Genomic DNA, 17,915 nt, shown 5'->3' on the forward strand with positions numbered 1-17,915 from the left:
CATTTAATCATAATAAATTTAATTTTATGTCACAAACCCTTCCCCTGATTGAACTCACTGGAATTCTTGAATAAACTGATGCACTATTGTGTTGTCAGGAAAGAAGAAATCTTTACTTACTGTACATATATTGTTCTAGAATCCAAAACTGTCAGGACTGGGGCATCTACGTGAGATGGTGGCAGCTGTGCCGTAAACAAGGTGACCTGGGAACTGTTTGTACAGCCAGCAAGCGTGCATGCAGTGAGCAGGAAGTGGTGTGGTGTGAAAACTGCCAAATCTAGGGCAAAAAGAGAATAAAAACTTACTTGGTGTATTCATTTTAACTTGTTTTTCTGTAGCTTTCAGAGACTAGTGAGTTTAGAAAATCAAGAGGAAAGGGGACCTGTGTCTCTTAAATGTTTCAGGTTTGCCCCAGAGGAATGAATAGGTACTGGTTCTCTAGTAGTAGACAACTGTGAATTTTGACTGCCCATAGATCTGTGGGGTGTGCTTTGGCTGAGATAACCCCACTGTACTCCATTTACACCAGAATGTACACCAACCAACCAACCAAAAAAAAAAAAAAAATTAGATTTTCAGGTGCTACATACTACATCAGTTTGCTACATTGGCAAATGAACACCTTTGAGATTATCAATCAAATAAATTTAAATTAATGGAAAAACAAGTACACGTCATTAACACAACCAGATTATATATCTGTTTTTAAATGTGCTGTATGAAACATGAATGTCAAGCATTGATACATACAACAATTCACTCCATGCAGATTTCCCTACAAGCATGAACACAAAGGAAACTCTTTGCTGCCACCACTCATACTGATCCATTCTCTCTTTGCCTGTTTGTCTTCAGCTCTACAAACACCAAACACTAGCAAAATATATTTCAGTAAAGACAACCCATCTAATGCTATAGCAAAACAACTTTTCAATAGTTATTAATTTTGCAGCTATCTTGAGTTTCAATTACCGCAGAAAATGGTGAATAAAATGTACCATTTTTGCTGAATAAATATCCTAAGAGATCACCTATTCTTCCCTATAATAATAAAGGAATTTCTGATAGAAAAATTTTAGTATGAAAGTTATGCAGACATAATTTTTTATTATTTTCCTTTCTCTTTTTTCATTAAAGTACAAATCACAGACTTTAACAAGCAAACCTTTTAAGAAGGAATTTACAGTTGAGGTTTTGGCAACAGTGTAAGGTATACAGGTAAAATGTTTGTTCAATAGACACACATTTTCAGTATGCCATAAAAGTTCTGTGGTTTTGTAAGACATAATAAATAGTAGTGTTTTCAGAACTCAACAGTATTAAACTGTATTTTTTTACAAAATATTTTTGAGCACAAATTTAGAAATTCCTGTTGGATGACAAAGACATCACCAAAGCAGAAATGTTTTACACCCAACTTCTCTCTCATGTAACACCTCCAGTCCCTGCAGGAATGAAATTTCTTCTGATTTGCTCCACTCTGTGTGAGGAAAGAATGACCTTGTCCATTTTTATTGAAAATACTGTACCACTCAGTGTTATTGTTCTATGGAGCACATGGCAAAGTGTGAGTTAAAAAAAAATGCCGCAGCTAAAAAAAAAAATCATCAAGTGAATGCCTGTAACAGTGACATGTTTAATCAACATAATGGCACTGATTCTACCAGGGTTAAGCAGTGCTTAAGTCAGTGAGAGGGGGAAAGCACACTCCAGAGCAGGTGCTCAGGCTGGCTCAGCATGCAGGGAAACTCCATGTACTGCACTGGCTGCATCGCCTTCATGATTGTACACCTTCCTGGGTCCCTTATTCCCTGCAGCTGCCATCAGAGAAGCCACAAATAGTGTAGATGGAGCTGAAAGTCAGTGACACAAGTATTACATATGCCATGTTGTGGGCAGGCAAACAAGTGATCAGAAGGATTTTACTTTCAGCAATCCTAAAATGAATAGATTAAAGCAATTCATGGAACCTGTGTAATTCATAACCTCCTAGATTATGTATTCTTCTCTCAAAGTTGAAAGTATCTGGTAGGGCTTCACCAAAAAGAGTGACTATAACCCAAGGGAAGGGAAAAGAAAAAGTTTATTTCTCCTTTTCCATTTGTTTATGGTGGATCACTCTTGTCCTTGTCAGTGCAGGGTTTGATGCAGACTGTAGTTGATGAGACTACTGGCAGGCATACATTTGTGGAAATACCTTGCATAATTTGAGGAGGGAAGAATTTTTTCAAGGATTAAGAGAATGGAAGATGGGAAAATTATTTATTTCCCTCCCTGAAAAAAACAATTGCCTAGAAGTTACTTTGTGTGTCTCAGTACCAAGAATGGAAAAAGCAAGAAGAAAAGACAGGGAAACATGTAAATTTAAAAAAAAAAAAACAACAGCAAGGAATGGAAACACAGCACATATGAGCACAGGGACCATTTGAGATCAGATGATAAACATAGTGAAAGGAGAGGAAAGGATAGGAGAGTTTAAAAAATAGCTGTAATATAAAATATGTTTAAAAAGCAGCATGTTACCAGAATCTAAGAAAATCTTTACTCCTCATCTTGATTTACCAACACCAAAGTATTTTGACTACTAAAATAGAAAGTTTCAATTGAATCTTAAAGATTTAGTTGGGATAAAGGCTAAAAAGAAAAATTTTGTTTGTGTAAGCAGGAGAAGAAAACAAAGAAATTCAAGGCTTAGCAACATCATTCAAAGTAGGAGCTTTGCCACCATTAAAATCTATCCATAGACTTCAAAGTTTGGATGAGCCAGCAAATATAGGGTAGGCAGTATTTCTAAGAGGTTAGAAGCAGAAACTGACAAACTGAACAATAAAACATATGACATTATATTACATAATAATCAATACAATAATTCATCAGAGCCTAATTTGGGAGATATTTTCCTATTTCACGTTCAGTGTTTCATAATGGATCACTGGTTTCAAACAGCTACGGGTACAAACATGGATTTGAAAGAGGGAGGAGGTTTTTAAAAGTACAAAGCCACTGTTTGTCAAGGTCCTCTAGCAATAATGCCTTGCTTTCCATTTGCTTGATTGCATGATTTGCATAAGATCAAATGTAGGCAACTGTGGACATGAAAAACAGATCACTCTCAAACACATTAGAAACAGATCCACAAGCATTATGTGGAAATGTGTTACAAGAAAATGCACCCCAGTGCATGGAAAACTCAGTGACTAATGTCAAACAAAGTATAATTTACAATATAGGGTAAGAATTCTATGTTATTTTACAATTGATTTCGTGTTGTTGCTGGATGAGTTTCATTGATCTCAATTTACAAGACAAACCCAGTAAGGACATAATTACTACTTTTAAACCTACCTCAAAACCTGATTTTTTTTTCTTAAAAATTTGCTTTATTGGGTTATATTTCAATCTGTTCCACAATTCCAGTTTCCTGAGTTAATTTAAGGATCAAATGTTTCTTAGTTCAATATTCCAGTAACTACTCACTGAAAATACTTCTTTCTTACCAATAAAAAGCTAAGCCTAGAAATCATAGAACTTTACTGATGAAAAAACCCTAAATTCAGGATTTGGTCTTGTTCTCATTTCTAGACTCAGAAGAACAAAAAGCACAATAAGACAAAGAAAAAGATCTTTTTTTGAGGGTACAGGATTCCCTCAAGTCATCTTATTAAAGTAGAGGGTAGACAGAAAAATAATTTTGCATTTTTCATGCTAAAAACAGAACAAAGGAAGAAAACTAAAACAAAATCCCACATATCTCTTTTTCCCCAAAGTTTCCCCAAAGAAAAAACCGGAGCAGAGGGAGAGAAAAGATCAAGCTGCCTTTTCATCTCTTTTACCTCAGAGGCAACACAAACAAACTAAATAATTTTCTAACTCACGCATCAGCAAGAGAATTGTGAACTGCAGTGACTACCATTAAAATCGATATCTGCATACCACTATAATTATTAGATATGTGGGGTGGTTGGAACTTCCTACACTAACCAACCATAGTGGTTGGTATCCCTCCAGTTTCTAATAACCACCTGCATACGTCCTGAGAGCACAATCAATGCATGAGACAGAAGGAATAAAGAATGACCCCGTTTGCATGGTCAATAAGAACACTCACTTGCTTTATCAAATTTAATGGATAGTCATTGAAAGATAATATGCTACAGTACAGTGCCACTTTTAGCATGGAATTTGAGAGATGTTACTAAAAAGAAAGGTACAAAACCATAATTAGTACAGTCAAAAAAAAATAATTAAAGATTCAACAAAACATAAGCTTTCCCATTTAGTTGTCAGAATACATCCCAGTTCAAAACCAACACAGTAGTAATAGCTGCAATAGTTTCTTTTACCTGTAACTATCTTAACACTCTTATTATATTCAGATTTACTGCAAGAGAGCCACACACCCTTCCTGTTCCTCTCTTCCTCCCTATCTCCACCCTCCCTGGTTTCAGGCAGTTACTGTAAGGACCAGAAATGGCAATGTCCTGTCTTGGTGAGTACCCATGTGACTTGGGCAAGGAACCTCACAGGGTTTCTCAGGAAAATAATTGAGACAACAGTTATCCCATTGCTATATTCAAAGAAAAATGATACAACAACATGGTAGCAAGGGATTGTTAGCAGCACAACTATAAAAACCTGCTGAGAGTGTTTGAAAATGAAAAACTTCCAAAGAATTCCAATCATCACGTAGTTTATGTAGGTAGACTAGATGAACATTTCTGTTGCTATAGGACACGTGAAAGCACAACGCGAGCCACCTGCTATTTTGCAAGGTAAAATAGAGGGTTTATTTTCTGACTCCAACTTTTATACTTTTCCAAAGGTGACAGTGGATTGGAGAGTGAATGGGCCACCTCTCCAAAGACATTGGACAAACCACTAGTACATCAAGTTTCTCCCCCCCCATGAAGGAATGCAAAACAATATGTTGTTTACAGAAATTGTGTGGGAAAGTTTTCTAACAGAATTAGAAAAACTTAAGAATCAGGGTGACACGTTTCAGCTCATTACTCTGTTCTCTCATCTTCTTTCTCACAATCTGTTATATTAACTCATAGTAACTTACTATTTCATTATAAGATAAACTCCTTGGGACCATAAATCTTCACCACCAAATAAAACCATGTCCTCTTCTGGTTTCTGTACACTACCAAAAAATCCCAAACATCTAATTCAGATGCTAATTGTCAAGATCGCATTATCATACTTGCTCCATCAGACATCACTAGCACTTCTCTGCCTTCCACCATTTCCTGAAAGCAAGCAACAACTCATATCCAACTTCTAGTACAGTATATTCTGCTCTCTTTATTTATAAAGCACCAATCACTTAATTATATTTACTCTCAAAGAGCCATCCCTAATGTACAACTTTCTCTGGAAGGGTGCTATACTAATGCTGCATCATTTCATAGATTTACAATCACCACACTCATCGCTTCCTTGAAAATATTTCAGAAAAAGCCATGTGTCACAAAAGACACCCCTTAGGTACTTCAGGCAACTCAATCAAGACAAAGAAAGTGTTCATGTACCTAATTGTGTAAATTAGCAATGGATGGCCTTCCACACGTTCAACTGGCCCTTTAATTGAAGAAAACATCTATCTTCCAAGATAGCAGCAAATTCTAACATATTAATTAATAACTAAGAATGCTTATGTGATTCAGTAATGTTGCAGAGTGACAAAGCCATTAAAATTGTGAAGCCATTAAAAATAAGCGCAAGTAATAAAAAGCAACAAATAAAGGAGAACAAGTAACTCTATTCAGGAAGCACCATAAGCTGTTGTTCTGCTCTAAGAACAACAGCAAAGACTTTGACATAATGGACAAAATAATGTGGCTTTCAGCTGGCCAACAAATGCTGATGTGTTTTAGAAACTATTTGTTCAGCAGTAAATATCTCTGGTTTTCCAAATTACTTATAAAGGAAAAAATTCTTTACTGGGAGGGTAGACACTGGAACTGGTTGCCCAGAGAAGTTGTGGGTACCCCAATCCTGAAGTGCTCAAAATCCAGGCTGGACAGAGCTGTTAGCAACTTGGTCTAGTGAAAGGTGACCCTGTCCACAGCAGGTCCCTTCCAATCCACCATATTCTAGAAAATCTTCATTCCTTTTGAGACTTATACACTTCAGAAGAATTCAGGGAACCTCCAGGTCCCATCTTGGGAAATAAAGAGAATAGCACAAAACCATTTAATATATTCCCCATATGTTATGCATGAAAACATAACAGTTAAACATTGGACTGTGCAAAAGAGTTATATTTAAGAAGAAAAGCCCTTTGGCACAAACGTGAAACAAAAGGATCTTTCATCATTTCAGTTTGCAATGATTTCAAGAAATTACCAATGATTTTACATGCCTGAAAATTGTTCTACTTTTGGAAAAGGGAGAGTTCCGAAGCACATTAAGGCATTTAAAGATAATTATGTTTTAACAGCAAAGATTATCTAGTTTATTTGCCTTCACATTTAGTAACAGTGTCTCTTGGTTATGCTCTTACATCCTCAATTGTTGTACAGTCAAACTTTCTGCCATTTATTGTCCCAAAGTCTTGTATTTCTTTGAGACAAAACTCATTCCTCAAAAGTTTGGTTTCATCCTGACCAATTCAAAAGGCCACATAAACATTCATTCCTGATTAATGGGTTTCATTATCTCCTTTTATTTTAGTAAAACAATTTTAGCTTTAACCTTTCTTAGATAGGTACACATTTTTTATTTACACTTTATTCTTGTACCTATTATTCATATCTCATTGTAAAAGCTGGAGAGCAAGGATTCCAATCTTTTAATTTAAAGGCACATCCCTGAGATAGCTACTAGGGGAACATTTCCCAGGCTGTTCTTACTCCCCAGTTAGGACACACTAGCTTGAAATCCCAAATGTGCTCAGCTGAAGAAAACTCAAATCATGGGGACAGCCCCACACCACATGGTTTAGAAAAAAACAGAAGGGAAACATTAAAGAAGAACATTTAAACATAAAGTGCTAAACATTTAGCACTTCCACCTAAATTGCTTGCTCTAAAGACGTCATGTCACTGACCACAGAAGAATCACAGTGCTCCTTGGAATCGTCCTTCCCATAACATCCCTGATATGCTTCCCTCTGACCCATCAGCATTAGTCACGATCGGAAAAATATGGAGGCATTTTGGAGGGTTTTTCAAAAGCTTCTCTTGCTGCCAAAATGACACAGAGCCAGTGAGCCAGTGAAAACATTCAGTATCAAATTAACTTACTGAACTTCCAAGTTACTTCTTTGCTGACTGAATTAAAACCCTTCACTGTCTTCCTAGTTTACTTCAATTATAAAAGCTGGACAAATAAAGTGAGTTTGAAGGTCAGAGGGAGAGAAATCAAAAAGAAGATGAAGCCCATTAATTTTTACCAGACACATGAAGAGAAGTAATTGTGGTCCATAACACTATCTTAGCTTAATGTCCCTCTTCTTCATTTATTTACACATCATACGGAATGAAGATTTTAAGATTTAAATGAAAATTTCCATTCATAAATGCTTCCAATCCATTCACTGTATTTCTTATTCCAGCTTAAATAGAGACGAGTTGCTAGTATAAATCTTAAGAACCATAATGTCTCAGTCAATGTTTAGCCCAAAAAGTGAAAAAGGAAAAAAGCGTGATTTGACCATTTTACCTCTGTATTACTTCAGCTTTATATTCACAGCTGGAAAATATATTTGCAGTAGGCAAATACATGGCAAATTTGAAACTCAGATACCTGTGTCTATAAAAATGGAACTACTCTGGATTCACATTAGTATGACCCAGAACCCTTTGGCTCACCAGCAGAAGTACATCCTGTATTCCCAAGTAATTCCAATCTTGCTGCACAGGGAGTAACATAATTCAAACCTACCTAACATTTGGTGCTGAGGCAATTGTATGAAGTGCCAGGCTGCCACTTTTACAACCCACAGGAAAGCACATGCGAACGTGCCGCTGTGGCAGGTAAGATGTGGTTATATATTAATATATAGCAAGCAACAGCAACTATTACTACCCATTTTATATAAATCAATAGTGTAGCCTCATCTGGAGCAGCATATAATACAGAGTGCAGGAATAAAGTCTGTCTGGAAAACAGCAGTGAGAGAACGGAGACTTACAAACACTTTCTTAGGAAGAGCGGGTACAGAGAAACAACCTCAGAGAAGGAAACAAAGACACACCATAGAGGGGTATAGGATAGTGCTACATAGAAAAGCAATTAGGATGCTCTGTTCCCTTGAATTCCCTTTCATTAAAGGAAGGAGGGTGGGGGGAGGAAGGGAGGGAGGGAAAAAGGACTTGCAATAAATTGAGAAAGTGGAATTTTCAGAGGCACTCACCCCACCTAAAATCGTGGCACATCTACTACTGCTGACAAGATGATTCAAGGTTATCTTTGTAAATCAAACTTGAGGAGAGAAACATTAAGTATCAATATAATATTTTAAAAATTATTTCTGTAAGCATCACTATAATTTGCAAATCTGTACAACATTCCTTCAAGATTTCTATACTTCTCTTTGTATCTGAGACAACTTAGAACTCTTTAACACTGTATTTAATTTTACATAAGTTTTTTTCTGTCAAGCAAAGAAGAGGGATGAAATCAAAGAACTTAATTTCCAAAACAAATATTTTGATAAAGCATAGATAATTTTATTTGTATATTTTTCTTACTATAATTTACTATTAATAGTAAATTACAAAATACCATTTTAATTCCAAAAATGTCTTTATCAACAAAAGACAATTCATTAAACAAGCAGAAGCTTGAGAAAGCACACTCAACATGACAAATTGGAACGTAAACAATAAAACTACAAGGGCTCTTTGAACTGCCATCAACTACAGGTTGATTAAGGTAATGCTTTATATGTTGCAAGTTTTATTTAGCAATATCTGCATTTTACACCCATGATGAGTAACTTTTTTCACCATTTTGTATAGACCCAGGCATGTGAGATGATTAGAGAACAATTCTCACCATCCAGGAAAGCCATCATGTGATTTAAGAGTTTCTGTAGAAGAGATAGTATCACCTTTCCAGGACCAGAACAGCTCTGTATTCCTGAATTATAGTCAGAGGGTAAAGGAGTTTGCCAAAACATTTACTGGAGTGCTGGAACAAGGATAGCAGGAGGATTCAGCTTCTGAGCACTGCTCCTAAACAAGACAATTTATAGCAAGTTAAATCTGTTGCAAGACTACAAAAGCTGAGCTAGTTTTTCCACTGACCACAAAATAAGCAACACAGTAAAATACACTGTATTTCTATCTGCTCTTCTCTCTCCTTAGTAGAACAAGCAGCTCAAGCTGCAGAGTCATTAATATGGTCAACATGTGGTTGGGCAAAATAATTTGGATTCCCTTTTTTATTTTGTTTTTGGTTTGTTTTGTTTCATTTAATTTCATACTTATTTTCAAAACGCGCACACAAACAAAGGGAAAAAAAAGAAAAGCCTTAAGTTTTTTTCAACTTGACATGTTGCACTACCCAGTTATGGCACGCAGTGTCAGTAATGCCATCAGATAACATAACTGCCACAATCTGATGTGATGCATTAAACTGGGATTACCAGAATAAATCATGTTTGTGGGTGCACAGATCACAGGTGGTGCAGTCAGCTGCTCTGTATTATGGCATATCTGTAGGATGTGCAGATTAGAATATAATGTCCAGAAGCTTGTTCTCGTTTGTGAAGTGCTTTGCAACCATAAGTCAATAGTAAGGAGCCACAAAACACTTATAATGGCATAAACCATCATCAGGGAAAAATACAAATCGATCAGTGCCAGCAATATAAAAGGAAGAGCTTGCATCTGTCCCCAGTCTCATAAATTCAGTGGTTGTTGCAGGCTTTTCCTCTGTCCCACATGTACTTTATTAACAACAGTAACTATCATAAATAATAATAATGCAGAGTAGTTTATTTCAAGATGAATGCTCTTCTTATTATCTGTTGATCTATACCTTATTTCTTACATCATGTTTGTGTTCCTCCTGTAAATGGGAGGGGAGAGTTAGCTAAATTTATTGCTTGAAGTCTATACCTTTTAATTGGCAACAGGGTGTTATGTCCAGGAAGTTGTCTATGTAGGCTCCTTGAAATATCTGCATACCTTAACCAGCATGTTAAACCTCTACAAAGGAGGCATAGAATTTACATTCTACTGCGTGCTATAAATAAGTAATAAGAACAGATTAGAATTATGCATTTACGCCTACTAGTGAGAGTGAGATGCATAATTCACAAGTGGCAAACCCTTAAGAGGCTTTTGTATTCCACCCCACCCCTCTCCCTGCTCCAGTCTTGCCTGTGCAGTAAATTGTTTAGTCCTGCTGTTTCACAATTTTAATTTTTCTTTTTCGGGATAGTTGTTTAGGTTTTATAATTACTATTTCTATCTTGCAGGAGAGCAACTGACACTATGTTAGTAGTCATGGCTGGGTATATGTCTGCATCATGTTACATTTTTGGTATCATCTTTATGAGTTTTCTTGTGAAACTCAGGGACACAACTAAGATAACAAATGACTTGCAACTGAAACTTCCCTGTGCTTCCCTAGCACTGTCTGTTGGAGCAAGTCCAAAGCAATGCCACCAAACTGATCAGTGGGATGGAGCACCTAATTTCCACCTATGAGCAAAGGCTAAGAGAATTGAGATTGTTCCATTTGAAAAGAGAAGGATTTGGGGTGATTGAATTGCAGCCTTCCAGTACCTGAAGGGAGTTCGCAAGAAAGACAGAGAGCATACAGTGACAAGGGGGACTGGATTCAAACTGGAGGAGAGTCAGTTTGGATTCGATTTTTAGGAGGAAGTTCTTTCCTCTGAGGGTGGTTGAGGCATTGGAACATGTTGCCCAGAGAAGCTGTGGCTGCTCCCTCCCTGGGAGTGTTCAAGGCCAGGTTGGATGGGGCACTCAGCATCCTGGTCTAGTGGAAGGTGTCCCTGTCCATGGCAGAGGGTTGGAACAAGATGATCTTTAAAGGCCCCTTCCCACTCAGGCCATTCTATGATTCACAGTTAACATGATACACTGCTCCTCTAGTTGGACTCCTGGACACCAACTAATCTCTATGTCAATTCATATCCTCAGCTTCTCTGCTGAAACCTGAAAGTACATGTTGTGACAACAATTTTTATGATAGCACACGAAGGCCACAGATTTTGCCAAAACTGTGGCTTTTCCCTACTGCAGTTCTACCTTCAAGAACTGTGTTACCTGGTGATAAGGTGTAGAAACAAGGATCTGTTTCAGTCTAGCTGCTTAATTGCTTTTTGGTTCTCTGGCTCCGGCACTACAATTTTGATTCATGTAACTCCCAAAGAAGCATCACTAAGGATGGCTCTTTGATGAAGACATTTCCTTTCAGCTGTTTTGAACTTAGACTATTTATCTACCTGGATTTTTTATTTTATCTGCATGCAAATATTTTAAATTATTTTCTAGCTCTATTTACCATTTGTTTATTTTGCCTTGATCTCTGCCACACAACTTCTTTTCATATTTAAGCCAAAACTTTCACCTCTTTTTTATGCTAACACTTCTAATTTATTAATATTTTTATCTATTCAGTGTATCTCACTTTGTTTTTATTTTTACTTGACAAGATTTCTCTACAATTTTCTCTGCCTGCAAACATAGGAGAAAGACTTAAATTGCATATGCATTTTAATTCCCAGTACAACTTAACAGCTTAAAAATTGTTATGTGACATTGCAACAATGATATTAAATCCCAAGAGTCATACCTCAAAACATTCAAAACACATTAGTTGAAATGTTTAATCTAACATCCTTGAGCTGATGAAAAGCCTAGCATGCCAGCTCGTGATATTTAAAAATTCTTGTCAATTGGATTCAATTTTTGTTCCTCGATCAGAACAAAAATTACTAGCACTATTAAAATTAAGTGATCATAAATAGCTCCAAAGTTAAAGTTAATGTGAAATTCAGCTTTCAAAAAGAAGCTACTGACACTACATCAACATGGGTAACTTTCCATTAATGATAATTTCCTTGATTTTCAGCATTTCTCCTAGAATAGATTGAAAATGTCACTTATGCATCCTTTTTGTGAACTCCCCCTGTCTAGCCAATGATCCTGGATAAGTGAGACATGAGGATCCAGAATGTCCTAATAAACCAGATTCTCCAGTCACCTCTGAACAACCTTACGTAGCCATAAACATACCCAGACATGCAAAAGAAAAAAGAAGAAAGAAAGAAATCAAGATATGCAGACTGCAAACATGACTTAAATGTACCTCTGTAATCATGGTAATCATGGAACTTGGCATGTCCAAAGCAGCCAACACAATGTTTATCACCCACCTTTCTATCCTTAAGACCACAAGTGTAAGATTTACTTAAAGCATACTAATCTGATGTTCTTCTTACATGTTTAGCTTTATGTTAACTTGAATATTTTTTCCCACTAGTTAATTTCCTGAAACCCCATCACTTTAATGTTTCGCTCTATTAATACAATAAAAACCATGCAAATGAAAGAGGAAAATCCCCAGGAGTTTTCAGAGTCCAACTACAATCTATGTAAAATGCTTCAGTCAGAAATAAACATCATAAAAAGACATATTCCATGGAAGACTAGTGAAAATCATGATGGAGTTCAGTTCTGACTAAAAAAGGCTATTAAGCTTTATGTAAATAATTTAAGCAATCCGTATAGAAGCCAAAGTTAAGATTGCCGGCAGTGATAAAAGGAAAGGAAGTACCCTAGAATGCCTCCCATACTTTTTGGGGCAAGACCCTTTCCTTTCATATGTTTCCACATAACTTAAGAGGATAGAGAAACAGATTTTGAAAAGTACATGAATACTCCAATCATACAAACCACCAAATATTTTTGAAATCAAACTTACCTCTAACTCTTTTATGGTCTGATAACACACAGTCTTGTATTGTTCACACACAACACAAGACTTCTGCAAGATGGAATATACTAAGAAAAGTCAGGACTTACATTAATTGGTGAAGTATTTCAGAAATTCTAAGGAAGTTTCTCAGACTTATTGAAATTATAAGTCAAAAACACATGCAAACATCAAGTTTTTCCCTATTTATTTGTGTCCTTACAGCTTTCTGTTTTTTTCTATAAAAAATTTGCTGAGAATATTTCAGTAATGGTAAATGACTCAACACCTTCATGGTAATGGATTTAGTAAAAACAGGGGAAAAGAGAAACCCAGTTGGAATCAACTAGAAATTCTTCTGTGGTATTACATGCCTGTACAGTGTCATAATTTATCAATATTCCAAGGTTAAAGGAATGTTGGGATATACCAGGTATAGAGCGAAGTGTCTGTGTCTAGCACTAGCCAAAGAAGACTACATGCACTGCTCTGTCAAATTATCACAGCTGATAAACCAACACACTTTGTAATGCAGAAGCATGGAATATAATATCTATTTCAAATTAAATATTCATCAACTGTTTAGCAGTTCAGGAGACCAAATGTTTCTAAATTAATAGGGAGAACTATGAGTATCTTTTCCAGGGCATAAGAAAAAGCTTGGAAAGAAATTTCATTATGCAGCTGGAAATACCAAGAAGGCTGCCTCACTCCATCCAAGCCTATTAAGTTATTGCTAAGTCAGATGTGTCCTTAGAAATGGATAGCTAGAGATTCAAGTAGAAGCAGCAAGTTTGGGCTCAGTGGATCTGTGCAAGAGGTGTCATATCTTTATTTACCTGAATCCAGCATTACCTGAAACTAAGCATAAATCATTTGCCAAGTATCTCAGAATGATCCTGGCAGAACAAAAGAACAATCTTTTAGAAAAGGGGAGATATTTTTCTTGATCAATATATTATTTATAATTTCATCACAAAACTTTGCACAGTTTCTGATGTTTTCTAAAGCACATAATGAAATTGTGACTGGATGAAAACTTGTTTTAAACAATAAGCTTATGTGTCCATTTTATCAGAAAAATTAAAACCTGAACAGAAGCCACCATCCCACCATTTTGTATTACCAGCTTTAGGCAAACCATAATTATAAGGCATACTGCTAAAAATAAGATCCCACAAAAACTACTTCAGGCTATGAGCACAACATGGACAAGAAAGCATATCCTAGCTCTTGCAAATCTTAAAAGAGTTCTCATTATATTTACTAACAAAAAGTGGTCACCATGAGATAACAGCTCACAAAGACAAACTATGACACTTGATGTGAAGCTCACACTGACTAAAGACAAAATGAAGAGAAATACATTAACCCTTCAGAAAAATCCAAGAGCAAAGCAGACAAGATTTGGCCAGTTTATTCAAGAGAGGTTCACACACACAATGTTACATCAACTTGATCTCACAAAGTAGCAAAATAAAAATTTGCTATCTAACTGCAAAGAGGGTATCTTGAAGAAGACCTACAAATCCACATGCCAGTGCAGAACATCTACAAGGCAATTATATGTGGACATTAAGAAGTAAGCTCTGCTGATGGATAAAAAAAAAAAAAAAGGAAAAGGGCTGTAAGGCTGTAAATTCACATTTTACAAATTGAACTCAATAAACTCTTCATTTAAATGTGTCCTTCTTGGTAGACACTGTCTTCTGAAGATATTTCAGCATCCTTAAATCTGCTTACCAACCTAGATATTGAAGGAGAAAATACAGAACAAAAAGCTTACAGATGCCTGATCTTGACAAATATTTTGAAGTAATATCACAGAAAAAAAAAATAAACTGGGAGTTTTACATTTTTAGGGGCTTAATTTCTTATGGAATTTAGACAAGCCAGGAAATCAATGCTTTTCTTCTCTTTGTTTAGAAAACAGATCCCATAGCCAAAATAATTCTTACGCGCCAGAAGGGAAAGGATAGAATAAACACTCTCCCTGTTCTACAGATATTAGCTCTGGAGAAGCTATTTTGCTCCAGTTCACTTTGGTACATACAGAAGATTGGAAGGCCCCAATCACTCTCATTTTATAATTTGTGTTGCATTTTAATTTTTAGAAAGTGGTACTCAAGTAACCTGAGAGCTCAGCAATTCCAGCAGGGTTAGCGTGAGTTCTCTCCTGGCTTGCTGTGTTACCCAAATCTGATCAAAGGACAAGGACTCCAGAAGCCTGTCCAGCTGTGGTTTTATAATGACACCATTAGGTTTTGCTCTATAATCAAGGTCCCTAAAAGTCTGTGTAGCTTCAGGCTTAATATCTGCGACAAGGTTAACTGAAATCTGCAGCAAGGATAACTACTTTAGCAGATTGTATCAGCAGGAAATATTTAAACACTATTTAAAAGGATTTTAAATAAGCAGATTTTATTTAACACTGCACTAATGCATTGCAATAGAAAATGATACAACAGAGCTGCTACAAATAAACATAATGCTTTTACCCTTCCCCTGCCCCCCTCCACTCTAAATTCCCCAGATGTGTATTATTAAGTCCAATGAGTGCACCAGATCTCTCTGTCTGAGTTTGAAATACCGGAACGCCAGGCTCAGACAGCCCATTTGCCCTTTGGTTTTGTGCCTGCTGAATCTGCATTCTGGCTCTGGAATTAATTACGATAGCACCGGTCATCGGCAATGTCAGCGTTGCCACTTCAGGTGTATCAAATGTGCCTCCTTGCAGGCTTAGAACTTTCAGAAGAAGGCAGCTTCTCCTGTAAGGCTGGCATGTCCTGCCCTCTAGTGCCAGGTGCACCTCTGGATGTTCACTTAAATGCATGCAAGGGCCAGAATAAAGCCTGGAGCAGCAGGCATTCTTCATAAGTCATCCTGTATGACTTACTAGCTGCATATGTTGCTAAACCAAATGTAAGGTGTCCTCCTGGCATTGTGGCACAGTAGTACAAGACCCAAAAATATGGGTGAGACACTGGACCATGTCTCATTGGGTCGTGTGCAAGATGTTTCAGACAACCAAATCTAACTGCAAAGAAGTGAAGACTGACTTGTATTGCTCACCATGGTGCTAAAGAAGTCTCTGTTTCACAAAAAAAAATGAGGAATTGTGACATTCAGGGTTATAATAGCTATAAATCTATCACTAATACTGCATTTGATAGCAAACAACTCTTCCAAAAACCTGTAGTGAAAGAACAGACCGATTACATTTGGTAGTTATAAGTAGTTCACTGCCACCTGGAAGATGGGAAATAAACTCATACCAGAGGACTACAGAATCTCTCTATTGTTTGTCCTTTAGGGCAAAAGCTGCCTGTCATCCTTGAGTAGGACCTAAAACAAAGGAAGGCAAATCCTTAGGGTTAGGAACTGCTGTTCTTAAACATGGCTATCGCTGAAAACTGTGAAAAGTAACCAAAAGAACCCATTAAAAATAAGATAAGGATCTTCTTCTGAGTGGTTCAGCCTCTTGCAGTGATACATCTTACTGCAATTATCTTCTACATACAAATCTGTGGATTTTCTTGCTCAAATTCTTTCACTTGGCAATCAGGGCAATATTGATATTATGATGGATTCTGCTTTTTATTATCATGAGCTCTCTTTTAAAACAAGCAGTAGTATTTATGGGGTATAAAGGACCAAAAATTTGCCAGTTTTTCTGTAAAATATAGTCATTGCCCATGGCTATGCATGATGTGTACTGTAATCACTGTGGTTTAGAGCAACATAAAAATACAGATACTAATTTTGGATTCTCCCATTTTTAAAGTTCAGATATGTTAAACCCTTACTGAACAGATGTTGAACATCTGTCTCTTCCTCGCAATAAAACAACGCTGCCATTCTAACCTGGTTTTGTGGGATCATCCTTTCCATACTCAGGTCAAAAAATAATTTGAATAAGCTAAAGCACAGTTCATGCTCTTAGAAAAAAAAATTGTGAAGACAGCTCTTTCTCACCTTTTCCAAGGCTCTCCTTAATATTTTGCCTACCAACCTGGTACAAAGTACTCTGTCACATTTTTTGATAAACTCTTGGACATGCAATTTAGGATAACTCTCTACTCGTTTCACTCAGTTGAGGGTCTGCCCTTGTAACATAGGTGACATGATGTCTTTCCTGAAAAACTGGAAGCACTTCTTTCAGGGTGGCAGAGAAAAATAAGTTTCATACAGCTGAGTCTTAATAAGAATATCTTCCTTTTAAAGATTCATGATAAGAACCATTAGATTCTGCTAGGAAAATTATATGAACATAATTTGTTAACATTGTCAAGTACCTAGTGGTGCAGAAAATGCAGACATACATCCTCAATGCCAAGCTCAGAGCAAAAACAAACTCACACTTTTTTGTCTTGTTTTGTTTTCTAATGTATCCACAAAGTATCTTCCCTTTGTAAACATGCGAGACAACAAACACCATTTCTCAGTCCATCAAATGCTCAGCTTTTAAGAATACACAAATATTTTGCTCTAACCTTTTTTTTAAAGTTTCTTCACATCAATAAGGTTCCCTACCCACAAAAAAAAACCCAAAAAGCCTGGGCACTTGGGTCACATGTGATCACCTCTGCTTATGCTGTAACATTCTGCATTTTTTAGACCACCCTTCTGCCAGCTCAGGCCACTGCAGTCTAGTACTTTTCAGGATAAAACTGACCCTGTTGCCCCTTTCATCCAAGGCAGGTAGAAAATTTCTGAGTCTAATTTAAACAAAAGAGAAGACAAGAAGAGAGAACTTGCATAAATTTAAAAATATCTTTAAAACAATTACATTAAGAATTTTCCATGTTTCAAAGTAGAAACTTCAGGTTTGTCTGTGAGTATTTGAATGTGAAGAATATTTTCCTGCTGACAAGGAAAACCAGCTCAACTTCTCCTAAAATTAAAAGCCTTTTTAAGATCAATATGTTAAGAGCTCTGAAGATAACTGTACAGGCTTTTCCAGCTCTTTACAGCTGTTAGTCATCTACAGAATAGTAAGGTCTGAAGGTCTG

At 36.6% G+C, this 17,915-nt stretch overlaps 1 protein-coding gene across 5 annotated transcripts in view; it reads right to left on the reverse strand.

Moving 5' to 3' along the window:
* USH2A (usherin) overlaps positions 1–17,915 on the reverse strand; it is a 373,664-nt gene that overhangs the window by 188,751 nt on the left and 166,998 nt on the right. For all 5 annotated transcript variants that reach the window (XM_072927553.1, XM_030269121.4, XM_030269120.4 and 2 more), the window contains one exon: positions 121–280. In XM_072927553.1, the coding sequence (XP_072783654.1) occupies positions 121–280 (160 nt within the window). The remainder of the gene's footprint in view (positions 1–120; positions 281–17,915) is intronic.

This window comes from Taeniopygia guttata, chromosome 3 (assembly GCF_048771995.1).
Source record: "Taeniopygia guttata chromosome 3, bTaeGut7.mat, whole genome shotgun sequence".
In the NCBI taxonomy this organism is placed as follows: Eukaryota; Metazoa; Chordata; class Aves; order Passeriformes; family Estrildidae; genus Taeniopygia; species Taeniopygia guttata.